The 18,088-nt window shown below is 43.2% G+C and overlaps 1 protein-coding gene across 1 annotated transcript in view; it reads right to left on the bottom strand.

The window, feature by feature from the left end:
* rabggta (Rab geranylgeranyltransferase subunit alpha) overlaps window positions 1-18,088 on the bottom strand; it is a 48,509-nt gene that overhangs the window by 15,013 nt on the left and 15,408 nt on the right. The window contains exons 3-6 of the mRNA XM_060937703.1: window positions 11,279-11,389; window positions 5,518-5,642; window positions 5,240-5,427; window positions 1,998-2,258 (exon numbers count right to left, since the gene is read on the bottom strand). Of these exons, the coding sequence (XP_060793686.1) occupies window positions 1,998-2,258; window positions 5,240-5,427; window positions 5,518-5,642; window positions 11,279-11,389 (685 nt within the window). The remainder of the gene's footprint in view (window positions 1-1,997; window positions 2,259-5,239; window positions 5,428-5,517; window positions 5,643-11,278; window positions 11,390-18,088) is intronic.

The raw sequence follows: 18,088 nt of genomic DNA, 5'->3' as shown, positions 1-18,088 counted from the left end.
CCCGATGAAGCACTTTGGGAGCAATGAGCGAAGCAACGCTTGATTCGACTACTGGCATGCTACCCAAGCCAACAGCACCAGGGTCCTGCATCACTGCAAGCATGCGAGACATCTGGTCTGGACGGGCAGATTTCGTAGCAGCCTCCAGGGCAGAGGCCACTACAGAAGTAAAGTCACGACACTGTGGAATTACTAGAGAGGCACGCTGAACACGGTGCAGGAACATGTTCTCAGATCCAGTAGGAGGCGCCGGGGTGTCCAACTGCAAACGTGCAAGCAAAGCCTTCAGTGTGGCCTCCACCGAACCCACCACTGAGGCAGACTCCCCAGATCGCCCAGAGGTAACATCACTGCCCGAATCACGGGGCTCAACACCTGGCAGGACTTCGCTTGGTGGCTGCACCGAGGAAGAAGACTGACTGAAAAAGGTGTCTGAGGCAGCCACAGACATCACTTCCTCTTGGTCAGGTGGCTGAGAACATGAGCCAACGGGTGACAAGGAGACAGGCGGTGCAGGCTGTTCCTCTACAGTACCTACCTGTGCCCCTGCTGGGGGGGGGGGGCCTTGCAAGCAGAGGCAGCAGACGCTCCACTGTAGATGAGAGCAGTTCCACTTTATGCTCTAACTCAGAAGACTTAGATTTTTTTGCGCTGTTTTGCATGCACTGGTGGTGAAAGCCTACGCTTACAGGGGTGATAGCGTTCCAGCGCCGCGCCGGATTTCCGGCGTACCGTGGCTGGGGAAAAAAAAATAAAAAATCTAGTTCGCCCATTGTCCTGTGTCATTCTGAGATGCGCAGATAGACAGTAAAGGGAATTCCGAATTCCCTTTACTGTCTATCTGCGCATCTCAGAAAGACAGTAAAGGGAATTCCGAATTCCCTTTACTGTCTATCTGCGCATCTCAGAATGACACAGGGCAATGGGCAAACTAGATTTTTTTTTTTTTCCCCAGCCACGGTACGCCGGAAATCCGGCGCGGCGCCGGAACGCTATCACCCCTGCGCTTACGCTGTGTCTGAGAATCCGAGAGCAGAAAACTGCTAGACGCACGTTCCATACCAGCCAACCGCGCCTGTCTAACAGTAAGCGGCATTAACGCACAGGAAGGGCATGGATCAGACATTGCCTCCCTTAGATGTTGCATGCCAAGGCACTCCGCGCAGCAATCATGTGCATCCAGCACCTCCATGAGGTTGGGGCAAGTGGAACACCTCACTGAATCCATCTCAGTGTCTACTCACCCACGATTTTTTTTTTAAGAAAAGAAGCAAGGTGTAGCGCTGCTTGCTAGCCTGGCAACCAAGGCTAGCAAGTTCGCAAGCGCAACTTTACCGCTACAGACAACGATTTACTAGCAACCAGAAAACCGATGCTCACGTAAAGTTGTAAGTACACGTTAACGTTATTGGCAACCAATTGGCTAACTCACTCAACATTGACGAACCTGCCAGCAACCGAACAGTTTGTGACAAGACCAATATAATAGCCGTCCCTGAAAACTTGGCAGCCAAGATTCAGTGACTATCGATACATAAAACAATCTCAAAATAATGTTAACCAAGTTACCTTAGCGACCAAACAGCTCGCGTGGAGTCGAGTCCCACTGAAGTCCTCTTCAGTCACGAGCTGCACTGTAGACTGTCACAGGTATTCCCACAGTTAACTGATAACACACACAGAATTCCGATAGAAGAGATGCGATTCCAACGCGAGAAAAAAAGAGGCCAAATGACGTGGGATGTTGCCTTATGTAGGCAGGCACGTCATATGTCATGAGATGACAACTTTTGTATGCGGTTCTCGAAACGCGCAGATGCAAAGATGCTTCCACTAGTGCTTTCAGCACCACCCTGGCGGTCTGGAGTGAAGGAAATAGAACCTGTTTTTATTCAATCAGCTTTTTATTCAATAAGGGTGCACAACTGCCCTCTTGTGGACATTGTGTGAGACAGATACTGTGTTGTCTGAATATTTTGTGTGTATGTAACTCTGACCTTTGAGCAGCTGCTCCTCACATACACGGTGCCCATGCATCTGAGGTGAGGCTGTGGGTGATGTACGAGTGTGTTTTTGGCAGGCTGATGCCAGATCAGATGGAGGCTGTGGATGCAGCAGGGGCAGCAGTGTGCTCCGGTAGTGCCAGCTTGAGTAATTGGAAAAGTTTGATCCAATCAGCCGGTCTGTAAATTGGAGCTCCTTTTCGACAGAAACTCCAGACAGCTTTACCACCAAGCGGCGGTAATCCCAACAGTGAACTGAAAGAGAGAGAGAGATATGAAGACAAAAATCAGCAAAAAGAAGCAATTGATATTAAAGTGCTCGGATTAATGTTGATCCATTATCTGTAAGGCTCATTAACAACAGATTTTTAGATTCTGCCACAAACACAAGTGAAATAAAAAATTAACTTTGAAAAATAATTTTAAAGCTGCGGTTTGTAAAGTTTCAACATGCTTCTCAACCTTTAATAACCCATCTGAAAATAAAAGAAAAAAATTAACAAGTGGAAATACTGCTGTACAATGGATCTCCCTCTTTTTCCTGTTCAAATTTAGAATTCTGTACATTTTTCTGTCCCTGAAATAAGATCCAGCCGAACCCTGAACAGAGCTACTCAGCACTACAGCTTTTCTTTCAAATGCAACCCATGAGACATAAATTCAGTAATTGTTTTTGTACTTCCAAGTAACATTCACAGACAGCAGAGGCCTCAAAGGCTCATGAACAGCCCCTTTCATTTCACACCATCATCAATGAGAACGCAATGATGCAAAAATGAGATTTTAAGGATGTTTTTGACACGACTATTATGAAACACGGGATTAAAAATTTAAGTGTTTATGTTCATGCAGAGGGCAGCACGGTGGTGTAGTGGTTAGCGCTGTTGCCTCACAGCAAGAAGGTCCGGTTTCGAGCCCCGTGGCCGGCAAGGGCCTTTCTGTGTGGAGTTTGCATGTTCTCCCCGTGTCCGCGTGGGTTTCCTCCGGGTGCTCTGGTTTCCCCCACAGTCCAAAGACATGCAGGTTAGGTTAACTGGTGACTCTAAATTGACCGTAGGTGTGAATGTGAGTGTGAATGGTTGTCTGTGTCTATGTGTCAGCCCTGTGATGACCTGGCGACTTGTCCAGGGTGTACCCCGCCTTTCACCCGTAGTCAGCTGGGATAGGCTCCAGTTTGCCTGCGACCCTGTAGAACAGGATAAAGCGGCTAGAGATAATGAGATGAGATGTTCATGCAGTAAAACCACAGCCACATATTGTAGGAAATTAGATGTAAACATTTTTATGTGGAGAAGTAAATGATGAACTGTTGCTTTTGACAGCCAAGGGTGTAATTGTTTTAGTGTTGAATATATAGCCAGAAAAGTTGGGATATTTTCCAAAATGTAATAAAAAAAGTCTGTGATGTGTTAATTCATGTGAACCTTTCATTTAACTGACAAAAGTACATTGAAAATCTTTTCTATCATTTTACTGACCAGCTTAAATTGTATTTTGGAAATATAAATGAAGTTAGAATTTGATGCCTGCGACACAATCAAAAAAAGTTGGGACAGAGGCATTATTACCATTGTATTACATCACCTTTCCTTTTAATAACACTTTTTAAAATCATATGGGAATCTGAGGATACTAATTGTTGCAGTGTGTAAAGGGAATTTTTGTCCATTGTTGCTTGATACAAGACTTCAGCTGATCGACAGTCCGTGGTCACCGTTGTCTGATTCTCCCCTTCGTGATGCGCCATACATTCTCAGTAGGAGATAGAGCTGGACTGGCAGCAGGCCAGTCAAGCACATGCACTCTGTCTACAAAGCCACACTGTTGCAGCCTGTGCAGAATGAGACCTGGCATTGTCCTGTTCAAATAAATATGGACTTCCCGGGAAAAGACGTTGCCTTGATATGTCCCTCTAAAATCACAATATATGCCTCCGTATCAATGATGCCTTCACACACATGCAACTCAACCACGCTATGTGCACTGATGCCCCCATACCATAACAGATGCTGGCTTTTGCTCCTTTCTCTGATAACAAACCGGATGGTCGTGTTCACTCTTGGCACGGAGAACTCGACATCTGGTTTTCTTGAAAACAAGCTGAAATATGGACTCATCTGACCACAGCACACATTTCTACTGTTTTCGGTCCATCTGAGAGGAGTTTGGGTTCAAAGAAATCGGCGGCATTTCTGCATAGAATTGATGAATAGCTTCCTCCTTGCGTAATACAGTTTCATGTTGCATTCCTGGATGCAGCAGTGGACTGTGTTAAGTGACAATGGTTTTCCGATGCACTCCCAAGTCCATGTGACTATATTTGTCACATTAGAATGACAGTTTCTCAGGCAGCAACACCCAAGGGCTCAGAAGTCATACACATTTAACAGTGGTTTCCGAACTTGCCCTTTACACACTAAGATGTCTCCAAATTCCCTGAATGTTTTCACAATATTATGTACCAGTGATTTTGAAAGATCTAAATTCTCCGCAATCTTGCATTGAGAAATGTTCTTTTTTTAAATTGACTAACAATTATCTTATTAATTTTAGCACAAAGGAGTGAGCCACAACCCATCCTTGCTTGCAAAGACTGAGCCGTTGGTGCTGCTCCTTTTATACCCAATCATGTTACCAATTAACCTGCTTATTGTGGAATCTTCCAAAATGGTGTTACTTGAATAGCCTATTAATTGTTCAATCTTATTTTGCCTCAGTCCTAACAGTGTGTTGCAGGCATCAAATTCTAACTTTATATTTACAAAATACAATTAAGTTCGTCAGTAAAACGGTTGAAAATATTTTCTTTGTATTTTTGTCAGTTAAGTAAAGGTTCACGTGAATTAACAAATCAGAGATTTTTGTTTTTATTGCATTTTGGAAAATATCCCAACTTTTCTGGAAATAGGGTTTGTATATTGCGTTACATGTTACTGTATGTAAAACTAATAGCAGTGCTGACCCCACCCACAAATGCTATTTCAATTGGGAAAAATTGGGAGCATGTACCAAAAAAAAAAAAACCCACCTACAACAGTACCATTTTTACTGAATCAGTTGCCAATGGCAAAAGCATAGTTCCAGCTTTATGATACAAAAGACTCCTGTATTTTGTGCAATGTGAAAACGCTGTTGTATCCTTTTCCCATTGCTGCTTTCAACAAGCTGGTGTTCTTTACTATGAGCACTACACTCTTCCTTCTCTACTAATCATCACTCCCTCCTCCCTCTCTCACAGTTGCGGTCATCCAGGTTGAGGCATTGGTCACAGAGGCTGAGTTCTCTTTGCCAGTTGGGTCTTGGGAGGCGGGATGATGCCCATCCACGGTGATGCCAGCTCCCATATGACTTGGGGTTCACTTTCAGACATGACTCGATGAAGAGCAGTTCAGCTTCGTACAGTTTCTGCATCTCCTCCTCTTCTCTAGAAAGACAGCAAGACAACAGGTTAAAAAAAAAAAACCTGCTTTTGGAAAAGTAACACAAAGTATGCTGGGAGTTATAGAGCTCTCACTTCACAGTCTCCAAGTGCAGCAGGATCTCTCTCCTGTAGTTCCACAGTGTGGCGAAGTCTGGGTTCGAAGACAGGAGCTGCTGTGTGAGCTGGAGAGCTTCTTCATCCAGCTCACTATCACTCCTCTGAGTGACAGACAGAAAAAAAAAAAAAAAGATCAGGACCAGGGTGAAAATGGCTACTGCTGCAGTTTTGGAGCAGTATGGGGTGACAAACAATATTGAATATTATAAAAGTAATTTTATAGTTTTGAACATTTTGGGCCACGTTCAATTTTGAGTAAACGCTGTCATAACAGCTAACATAATACTGATGTAATGACTTATAAGACATAAAATATAATAATAATAATAATAATAATAATAATAATAATAAACAATCAATAACATGATTTACAACCCCAATTCCATAAATTTGGGATGCTGCGTAAAACGTAAATGAACAGAATGTGACAACTTGCAAAATCATGGAAACCCTATATTTCAGTGAAAATAGTACAAAGACAACATATCAAATGTTGAAACTGAGAAGTTTTATTGTTTTTTGAAAAATATATGCTCATTTTGAATTTGTCGTCAGCAACACATTTCAAAAAAGTTGGGACAGGGGCATGTTTACCACTGTGTTGCCATCACCTCTACTTTTAACAGCACTCTGTAAACGTTTGGGAACTGAGGAGAGCAACTGCTGTAGTTTTGAAAGAGAAACATTGTCCCATTCTTGCCTGATATACAATTTCAGTTGCTCAACAGTTCAGAGTCTCCTTTGTCATATTTTGTGCTTCATAATGCGCCAAATGTTTTAAATGGGAGACAGGTCTGGACTGCAAGCAGGCCAGTTTAGCACTCGGACTCTTTTACGACAGAGTCATGCAGTTTTAATATGTGCAGAAAGCAGTTTGGCATTGTCTTGCTGAAAGAAGGAAGGCCTTCTCTGAAAAAGATTTTGTCTGGATGGCAGCATATTGCTCTGAAATGTGTATACATCATTCAGCATTAATGAGGCCTTCCCAGACATACAAGCTACCCATGTCATGTGCACTAATGCACCCTCATACCATCACAGATGCTGGCTTTTGAACTGTGCACTGATGAGCCGGATGGTCCCTCTCCTCTTTAGCCTGGAGGATGTGGTTTCCATGATTTCTAAAAAGAATTTCTACTTTTGATTCATCAGACCTCAGGACAATTTTCCACTTCGCCTCAGTCCATCGTAAAAGAGCTCGGGCCCCAGAGAAGGTGGCAGTGTTTCTGGATATTGTTTATATCTGGTTTTAACTTGCATTTATGGATGCAGTAATGAACTGTTTTCACAGAATATGGTTTTCTGAAGTGTCCCTGAGCCCATACAGTGATTTCCACTACAGACACGTGTCTGCTTTTAACCCTCTGGGGTCTGAGAGTATTTTCTGGCACTCTAATGATTTTGGCATGCTCTGATTTTGTTGTTAATGTCAACAAATCTAAGCAGTATTTTCAAAGTCATATGGCTTTTTTTATATTCAGCACAAGTTCAGTTACAATAATATCTATCTATATAGTCTGTATGTCATGAGTGTACTTTTAAGAAAATAAATGATGTTGTAAAAAGCAGTTTTAGAACTGTGTTGGAATGTGTGAAAAAACATTCTGTGGAACCATATTGGTCGCAGGGCGGCACGGTGGCGTAGTGGTTAGCACTGTCGCCTCACAGCAAGAAGGTCCTGGGTTCGAGCCCCGTGGCCGGCGAGGGCCTTTCTGTGTGGAGTTTGCATGTTCTCCCCGTGTCCGCGTGGGTTTCCTCCGGGTGCTCTGGTTTCCCCCACAGTCCAAAGACATGCAGGTTAGGTTAACTGGTGACTCTAAATTGACCGTAGGTGTGAATGTGAGTGTGAATGGTTGTCTGTGTCTATGTGTCAGCCCTGTGATGACCTGGCGACTTGTCCAGGGTGTACCCCGCCTTTCGCAGTAGTCAGCTGGGATAGGCTCCAGCTTGCCTGCGACCCTGTAGAAGGATAAAGCGGCTAGAGATAGAGATAATGAGATGAGATGAGATATTGGTCGCTTGAGGTGATTCTGTTCAGTCTTAGGAATGTATCAAGCACAAACTTAAACCTGCTCCATTGATTTGGAAGAAGAAGAAGAAACCTTTGTCACATGCACACTTCAAGCACAGTGAGATTCATCCTCTGCATTTAACGCATCTGAAGCAGTGAACACACACACGCACACACACCCAGAGCAGTGGGCAGCCATACTACAGCGCCCAGGGAGCAGTCAGGGGTGAAGTACCTTGCTCAAGAGCACTTTAGCCCAAGGCCGCCCCATGTTAACCTAGCTGCATATCTTTGACCTGTGGGGGAAACCGGAGTATCCGGAGGAAACCCACGCAAACTCCACACAGATAGGCCCCCGATGGCCGCTGGGCTCGAACCCAGAACCTTCTTGCTGTGAGGCGACAGTGCTAACCACTACACCACCGTTGGACAATAATCTGGCTGTCAAAAAATTGTGTCCTCTTGTTTTGGGATAAAGACTTGGCAGTGGGAGGGGTATTCAATGAGAAGAGTTATAAAAAAATCATTCAATGAGGAGAGTAAAAACCCCACCCACTGCCAACTCTTAATCCCATCAGGTCAAGTCACAATGGGTAAGGTCATGTTTTTTCACACATTCCAATACAGTTCTAAAACTGTTTTTATAACAGCTTCATTTATCTCGTATTTGACTCTATTCAGTTTGTCTTGAAATTAACTCTTGTACTACAGTGGTGCTTGAAAGTTTGTGAACCCTTTAGAATTTTCTATATTTCTGCATAAATATGACCGAAAACATCATCAGATTTTCACACAAGTCCTAAAAGTAGATAAAGAGAACCCAGTTAAACAAATGAGACAAAAATATTATACTTGGTCATTTATTTATTGAGGAAAATGATCCAATATTACATACCTGTGAGTGGCAAAAGTATGTGAACCTTTGCTTTCAGTATCTGGTGTGACCCCCTTGTGCAGCAATAACGGCAACTAAACGTTTGCGGTAACTGTTGATCAGTCCTGCACACCGGCTTGGAGGAATTTTAGCCCGTTCCTCCGTACAGAACAGCTTCAACTCTGGGATGTTGGTGGGTTTCCTCACATGAACTGCTCGCTTCAGGTCCTTCCACAACATTTCGACTGGATTAAGGTCAGGACTTTGACTTGGCCATTCCAAAACATTAACTTTATTCTTCTTTAATCATTCTTTGGTAGAACTTGTGTGCTTAGGGTCGTTGTCTTGCTGCATGACCCACCTGCTCTTGAGATTCAGTTCATGGACAGATGTCCTGACATTTTCCTTTAGAATTCGCTGGTATGATTCAGAATTCATTGTTCCATCAATGATGGCAAGCCGTCCTGGCTCAGATGCAGCAAAACAGGCCCAAACCATGATACTACCACCACCATGTTTCACAGACGGGATAAGGTTCTTATGCTGGAATGCAGTGTTTTCCTTTCTCCAAACAGAACGCTTCTCATTGAAACCAAAAAGTTCTATTTTGGTCTCATCCGTCCTCAAAACATTTTTCCAATAGCCTTCTGGCTTGTCCACGTGATCTTTAGCAAACTGCAGACAAGCAGCAATGTTCTTTTTGGAGAGCAGTGGCTTTCTCCTTGCAACCCTGCCATGCACACCATTGTTGTTCAGTGTTCTCCTGATGGTGGACTCATGAACATTAGCCAATGTGAGAGAGGCCTTCAGTTGCTTAGAAGTTACCCTGGGTCCTTTGTGACCTCGCCGACTATTACACACCTTGCTCTTGGAGTGATCTTTATTGGTCGACCACTCCTGGGGAGGGTAACAATGGTCTTGAATTTCCTCCATATGTACACAATCTGTCTGACTGTGGATTGGTGGCATCTAAACCCTTTAGAGATGGTTTTGTAACCTTTTCCAGCCTGATGAGCATCAACAACGCTTTTTCTGAGGTCCTCAGAAATATCCTTTGTTTGTGCCATGATACACTTCCACAAACGTGTTGTGAAGATCAGACTTTGATAGATCCCTGTTCTTTAAATAAAACAGGGTGCCCCATTCACACCTGATTGTCATCCCATTGATTGAAAACACCTGACTCTAATTTCACCTTCAAATTAACTGCTAATCCTAGAGGTTCACATACTTTTGCCACTCACAGATATGTAATACTGGATCATTTTCCTTAATAAATAAATGACCAAGTATAATATTTTTGTCTCATTTGTTTAACTGGGTTCTCTTTACCTACTTTTAGGACTTGTGTGAAAATATGATGACGTTTTAGGTCATATTTATACAGAAATATAGAAAATTCTAAAGGGTTCACAAACTTTCAAGCACCACTGTATTTTACTCAGTTCAGAGCCACAATCAACTCTGTAATTTTGCTCCCACTCCAAATTTTACTCTTTAAATTCAAAATAGAGCAAATTGAACTATTTTGAGAATACTTTTAACTCTGGAAAAAACTGCTCAGTAATTTTTCCTGTGTATGCACTTCAGCGCACACACATCGTCCAATATGCTCATCAGAAATAGAAGTAATATTTACACTTCCTCAAGCTGGTCTTAGGCTAGATTAAGTCGAAGTTTAAAAAAAAAGGGGGTGTGGGGGTGTGGCACCATTCATCATCAGCGTTGCAGTTCTCAAGATTGAACCGAATCGCTATCCTGAATTGAATCGCTGTACTGAATCATCTGAAGCGCATAAAATCCATGTGCCATCTCGCAACAAGTTTTACCTCCAAATAACCTAAACTATGGCTGACAGATTTTATCCTGTTTACGGTGGGCGTTCCCACTGCAATAGAGAAACCAATCGAAACCAAAAGAGTGAAAGTGATTATCATGCCGTTACCACGTGAATAGTCTTTTATGAATGCATAAGTGGGCTCTCAGCCCTCCAACTCTGGTGTGACCGAGTAAGGTGACAAGTTTTATGTTTCATCTAATTTATGTAATTTAAAAACTATAATATTATTTGGCAGTAGGCACATAAGAAAATGTATAAAGTTTCTGTTGATATGTTTATCATGCTTGTATGATAAAAAAACCAACTTGAAAATATCTCTCAATATATAACCTACTCATTCTAAAAATGTCGAGCTTCACCGGCGAAACTCTCGACCCTAAAGGGTTAATGCAGTGTCGCCCGAGGGCCTGAAGATCACAGGCATCCAATGTCAGTTTTCAGCCTTATCTCTTGCACACAGAGATTTCTCCAGATTCTCTGAATCTTTTAATATTATGTGCCATAGATAACGTGATCCCAAATTCTTAGCAATTTTACACTGAGGAACATTATTCTTAAGTTGTTGCACTGTTTGCCCACGCAGTCTTTCACAGAGCAGTGAACCCCTCCCCATCTTTACTTCTGAGAGACTCTGCCTCTCTGGGATGCTCTTTTTATACCCAATCATATTACTGACCTGATACCAATTAACCAAATTAGGATTTATTTATTATCTTTAGCATTATACAACTTTTTCAGTCTTTTGTTGCCCCGTCACAACTTTTCTGAAATGTGTTGTTGACATCAAATTCAAAATGAGCACATATTTTAAAAAAAAAAAAAAAAAAAAAAATTCAGTTTCAACATTTAATATGTTGTCTTTGTACTATTTTCAATGAAATATAGGGTTTCCATGACTTGCAAATCGTCATATTTTGCTTTTTTTTTTATTTATGTTTTACACAGTGTCCCAAATTTATGGACTTGGAGTTGTATTACAGTGGGAATTTGGTTTCCCTTCTTCATGACCGACCTTCTTAAAGACAGTGTCTCGAACTGTCAGGTACACTTTCAGCTTCTTCTCTCGCTCTTTCCTCTTCTCCTCTTCCTGCTGAGCAGTGGACTTGACCTTCACCCGACCGTGCTGTATGAGAAAGAAAGAGCAACAAAGAGTAAATGACAGAGAATGGGTGCAAGAGGAAAGAGAGAGAGAGAGAGAGAGAGAGAGAGAGAGATAGGGAGGGAGACAGACAGGGAGACAGAGAGAGACAGGGAGGGAGAGAGGGAGACAGACAGACAGACAGACACAGAGACAGGGAGGGAGACAGACAGGGAGACAGACAGACAGTAAGTTTAATTTATATAGCACATTTAAAAACAGCGAGAACTGGCCAAAGTGCTGTACAGTGTCAAACTGAAAGACTAGAATTAAATAATAAAATGAGCTAAAAGCAAGACATGGTCAAGCAGCAAGAATAAAATACATAAAATACAAAAAGCATTCCAACAGACAAATGCAATAAAAAGGCAAGATAAAAAATAGGAATATAAGAAAAAAAAAAACTAGGAGGCAAAGGCCAAGGGGTACAAATGTGTTTTGAGTCTGGATTTAAAAGTAGTAATTGTGGGAGCAGATCTGATGTCAGGAGGCAAACCATTCCAGAGACATGGAGCTGCCACAGCAAAAGCACGGTCCCCTTCGTTTTTGAGGCGGGGCCGGGCAACATGGAGGAGACCTTTGTCGGCAGATCTGAAGGACCTGGGTGCAGAGTAGTGCTGAAGCATGTCAGAGATGTACATAGGGGCCTGGCCGTGAAGTGACTTAAAAACCAAAAGTAGTATTTTAAATTGAATTCTAAAACAAATAGGAAGCCAGTGCAGAGAGGAGAGGACAGGACAGGGGTGATGTGTTCCTGCCTCTTTGTGCCTGTTAAAAGCCTAACAGCAGCATTCTGCACCAACTGCAGGCGAGCTAGCTAGGACTGGGGGAGGCCAAAGTAAAGGGCGTTGCAGTAATCCAGCCGAGATGTTATGAAGGCATGGATAACTGTTTCCAGATCTTGAAAGGACAGTGAGGGCTTGAGCCGGGTGATCACTCTCAGCTGATGGTAACTATTTTTAATGACAGTATTAATCTGTTTTTTAAAACACAAGTCAGACTCAAAGATAACCCCAAGGCTTTTAGCAGATGGCTTAACAAAGGAGGAGAGGTGAGATAGATTGTCAGTAACTGTGGGTATTGATTTAGAGGATCCAAAAATTACGACCTCGGTCTTGCTATCATTGAGTTGTAAGAAGTTGTTGGACATCCAATGCTTAATGGCCTCTATACAGCCTAGGAGAGATTGGGCAGACTCCTGTGTTGTTAATGGTAAATATAACTGTGTGTCATCAGCATAAAAGTGAAAAGAAACAAAGTGTTTACGGATAATGTCCCCTATGGGGAGCATGTACAGGCAGAAGAGTATTGGCCCTAAAATTGATCCTTGGGGGACACCATAGGACACCGGGGCAGAAGCAGATGAAGAATGACCGATGGAGACTGAGAAAGTTCTATATTGCAGATATGACTTAAACCAGAGCAGTGCTGTCCCTTTAATGCCCACCCACTCTTCGAGGCGGTTGAGGAGGATGTTATGACCCACGGTGTCAAAAGCTGCACTGAGATCCAGCAGGACCTGGACTGCATTTTGACCAGCGTCGAGTGTGAGGAGCAGGTCATTAGTGATTTTCAGCAATGCAGTTTCTGTGCTGTGACAGGCCCTGAAGCCAGATTGAAAGGGCTCCAAGATGGCATGTTGAGATAGGAAGGGGGACAGCTGGGACAACACTACTTTTTCCAAATATTTTGGAAATAAATGGGAGTTTAGAGATGGGCCTATAGTTGTTCAAGCATTTGGGATCCAAGTTGTGTTTCTTGAGTAAAGGTTGGACAACTGCATGTTTGAGGCAGGCTGGGACAGAGCCAGATGTCAGACAAGAGTTTATAATGAGTTGTAGGGAGGGGCCAACAACATCAAAGGCTTCCTTTAAAATGGGACATGGAACCTCATCACCAGGGGACGAGGTGGTTTTCATATGGAGGACAATGTCCTTTAAGTCGACCAGGGAGACAGGGTTGAAGTGACAGAAAGTAGCTATAGAGTGTGGGGGTATGTGAGGAGATGGATCAGGAGGAGGGAACAGAGCTCTGATGTTCTCAATTTTCTCAGTGAAAAAATGTAGGAAGTTCTCATAGACATCCGAATTTATAATGGGGGCTGGAGAAAGAGGTGGATTCATGATAGAGTTTGTGTTAAACAGAATTTTAGGTCTATTAGAATGCCGGTTAATGATATCTGAAAAATATCTGGCTCTGGCTTCTTTGGCGGCAGCCTGAAAAGATGATAAAGCAGATTTGAAGATTTGAAAGGAGACAGTAAGACGGTCTTTCTTCCATCTCCTTTCAGCTCTGCGACAAGCCTGCCTGAGTGAGCGAGTATGGTCATCGAGCCTCACTTTAGGTTTAAAATTGGGATGTTTGTATCTGAGAGGGGCCACTAAATCCAAAATCTCTGAGCAGGATGAGTTAAATAAAACAATTAAATCATCAGGGCTACATAAGGCATCAGCAGCTGCAGTCATAGCTGAGGCAACATCTTTACTTAAAAAACAGTCAGTGAACTGGGCTGTAGCCTGTGGGTTTAAGTGACGGAAATAATGTCCAGGGGCTTTGACTATCTGAACAGGATGAGCAATATTGATGTTAAAAAAGACAGGCTTATGATCAGAAAAAGTAGCATCGTCAACTGAGATGTTCTCAACAGAAAAACCATAAGAGAGGACAAGGTCTAGAGTATGACCCAGTACAGTGGTGCTTGAAAGTTTGTGAACCCTTTAGAATTTTCTGTATTTCTGCATAAATATGACCTAAAACATCATCAGATTTTCACACAAGTCCTAAAAGTAGATAAAGAGAACCCAGTTAAACAAATGAGACAAAAATATTATACTTGGTCATTTATTTATTGAGGAAAATGATCCAATATTACACATCTGTGAGTGGCAAAAGTATGTGAACCTTTGCTTTCAGTATCTGGTGTGACCCCCTTGTGCAGCAATAACTGCAACTAAACGTTTGCGGTAACTGTTGATCAGTCCTGCACACTGGCTTGGAGGAATTTTAGCCCGTTCCTCCATACAGAACAGCTTCAACTCTGGGATGTTGGTGGGTTTCCTCACATGAACTGCTCGCTTCAGGTCCTTCCACAACATTTCCATTGGATTAAGGTCAGGACTTTGACTTGGCCATTCCAAAACATTAACTTTATTCTTCTTTAACCATTCTTTGGTAGAACGACTTGTGTGCTTAGGGTTGTTGTCTTGCTGCATGACCCACCTTCTCTTGAGATTCAGTTCATGGACAGATGTCCTAACATTTTCCTTTAGAATTCACTGGTATAATTCAGAATTCATTGTTCCATCAATGATGGCAAGCCGTCCTGGCCCAGATGCAGCAAAACAGGCCCAAACCATGATACTACCACCACCATGTTTCACAGGTGGGATAAGGTTCTTATGCTGGAATGCAGTGTTTTCCTTTCTCCAAACAGAACGCTTCTCATTTAAACCAAAAAGTTCTATTTTGGTCTCATCCGTCCACAAAATATTTTTCCAATAGCCTTCTGGCTTGTCCACGTGCTCTTTAGCAAACTGCAGATGAGCAGCAATGTTCTTTTTGGAGAGCAGTGGCTTTCTCCTTGCAACCCTGCCATGCACACCATTGTTGTTCAGTGTTCTCCTGATGGTGGACTCATGAACATCAACATTAGCCAATTTGAGAGAGGCCTTCAGTTGCTTAGAAGTTACCCTGGGGTCCTTTGTGACCTCAGCGACTATTACAAGCCTTGCTCTTGGAGTGATCTTTGTTGGTCGACCACTCCTGGGGAGGGTAACAATGGTCTTGAATTTCCTCCATTTGTACACAATCTGTCTGACTGTGGATTGGTGGAGTCCAAACTCCTTAGAGATGGTTTTGTAACCTTTTCCAGCCTGATGAGCATCAACAACACTTTTTCTGAGGTCCTCAGAAATCTCCTTTGTTCGTGCCATGATACACTTCCACAAACATGTGTTGTGAAGGTCAGACTTTGATAGATCCCTGTTCTTTAAATAAAACAGGGTGCCCACTCACACCTGATTGTCATCCCATTGATTGAAAACACCTGACTCTAATTTCACCTTCAAATTAACTGCTAATTCTAGAGGTTCACATACTTTTGCCACTCAGATATGTAATATTGGATCATTTTCCTCAATAAATAAATGACCAAGTATAATATTTTTGTCTCATTTGTTTAACTGGGTTCTCTTTATCTACTTTTAGGACTTGTGTGAAAATCTGATGTTGTTTTAGGTCATATTTATGCAGAAATATAGAAAATTCTAAAGGGTTCACAAACTTTCAAGCACCACTGTATATGGGTGGCTTGGTCAATGTGTTGGGTGAGCCCAAACGCATCCAATACGTCACAAAACTCCTTGACCATGGGCTTATCCGGACAGCAGATGTGGATATTAAAATCGCCCAACAGCAGCAGGCGATCATACATCGACACAAAATCAGATAAAAAAGATGAAAATTCTGCAATAAAGTCTTTATCTGGCTTGGGAGGTCTATAAATCAATACACACAACAGTGGATTGCGTTTTGATTCCACAGTAACGCATTGGAGTTCAAAAGTGGAAAAAGTTCTCATGGAAAGCGGCTGGATTTTTAAAGGTCCCATGGCATGAAATTTCCACTTTGAGGTTTTTTTAACGTTAAAATGAGTTCCTCTGACCTTAAGTCACCCCAATGGCTAGAAATGTCATAATGTGTAAACCAAACTATGCCCACCCTTTGTCAACATTTGAGAATGGCGCGTCAAAATGGCGCGTTGATAGGCTCTTCCCTTTACTACGTCAGCAAGGGAGATGATCCCCATGTCCCCCCTCTGGATTCCCACCCACTGTATGGATTGCCCGCCCAGCTCAAAAGTTGCCACCATAGATACGTCACTTCAATTTTGTAGTGAGGAGACCATAGAGGACACAACAACATGGCACCACCTAAGTGAGCGAAACATGGAAATTGCGCTGTACATGGATGTGACAACACAGAAAGGAGTCTGTTTTTACTGCCGACGGGAGAGCCCCTGAAGACGCAGTGGCTTAATTTTATTTACTCCAATAATACGCCGTCGAGTCTACCTAAGACAGTGTATGTTTGTCGGAAGCATTTTCCTGATGAATGTTTCCACAACTTGGGACAGTACAGGGCAGGTTTTGCACATCAACTGTCACTGAAGCCTGGGTCCGTACCAAGCATCCCTGCTGCATCAGCAACAAACACCGAACAAGTAAGTGTATAACTTAAGTCGTTTTGCCGTGTTTTAAAATCGGTGCGTTAGCCTTGCAATGGCTACATTAGCTGTGCAGCTAACCACTTCCTGCAGTTAGCCAGGTACTCTGTGCTACAAAACCAAAAAGCATGCAGCATGCTCTGTTAAACTGAGTTTAGTCTGGAAATTGACTGTAACTTATGAGCTTATGTTTGACTATTGCTCCGCAATGCATGTCTTCTGTTGGATAAGCGATATGTTGCTGTAGTTGCTGCTTCTATCCTTTTTGGTTATGGAGTGCGTGTTCAAGCCTAGGGTACTATACGTTCGTAAACTACCACTCCGAACACACTCACTCTCTGTTCTCTGTGTCACGTTGAGTTTACGAAAGGAGTCCGAGGGAGAATGGGGTTGTGTCTTAGCAGCGTGGCTACAGGCGCTGATAGCAGTGAGTATGTGTGTGCACGCAAACACTATACTACTAGTGTTGTACACACATTTTCCCACTCCCTTATTTAGACTTGTGAAGGAACCTGATTAGTGGTCATTTCTTCTTATGTTATGCATTTCTCATATTTATTTTTGTGTGTTCATAGTTTTCTGGTCAAGCCCCTCCCCCCATGGCCCACCCTCTACCCTTCCCCGCCTCCATGCTTCTCATTAGCAAAACGACGCACTGGGAAAAGGGCTGAAATGGGGCTTTCTCCCAGGAGGCTATATTTACGTGCCGAGGGTTCATTTCGAGAAAGGCTGCGGATATAACATCCGGAAACCTCCACGAGCCCGTTTAAAGCATCAACAAACCACCATGCCATGGGACCTTTAAAACGTTATTGTAAACAAGAGCTACTCCACCACCACGTCCAGAGCGCCTTGGGGTGCTAATGAATGAGCAGTTTGTAGGGCACAGTTCACCAAAGGCAGAGGACTCACCAACTCCGGCAGAAATCCAGGTCTCAGTTAAAAATAATAAATCCAGATCATGACGGGAGAAAAAAAGTCATTCAGTATGAACGTCTTATTTAACACTGATCTGCTGTTGACAAGCACCACTTTTGCCTCCGTGTGTGTCGCAACCTGCACACAACGAGAGAATTCCAACAGTCGAATGTTATCCGGGTTTACCCCACCGCTGCAGATGCGGGGTCGCGGTCGTAAGGGAATGACAGGTACCGAGGGAAGCCGTGGGACAATGGGTACATGGCAGGAGTAGTTCAGGTCCCAGGATCGCTGTGTCAGGAAGAGATCAACCCGACTTGTGTGGAGTAAGCGGCGACAGCGGGAACCTGACCATGGCTGTGAGACAGCGAGACGGGCCCAGGCCTTGATCTTCACTCGGAGACCTCCGGGTTTACCCCGCCGCTTCCGACGTTTCTTACGGTGAGCAGAGCAGCAGGGGAGCCAGGGAACGCACTCCACAGGCAGGTGGGAGAACATCGGATGGTGTCTGAAACTGGCAGCAGGATTTCCACTCGTGTACT

This window comes from Neoarius graeffei, chromosome 13 (assembly GCF_027579695.1).
Source record: "Neoarius graeffei isolate fNeoGra1 chromosome 13, fNeoGra1.pri, whole genome shotgun sequence".
Classification (NCBI taxonomy): domain Eukaryota; kingdom Metazoa; phylum Chordata; class Actinopteri; order Siluriformes; family Ariidae; genus Neoarius; species Neoarius graeffei.
Note: the sequence above shows the minus strand (reverse complement) of the source record. Positions and strands in the feature narration are given on the sequence as shown.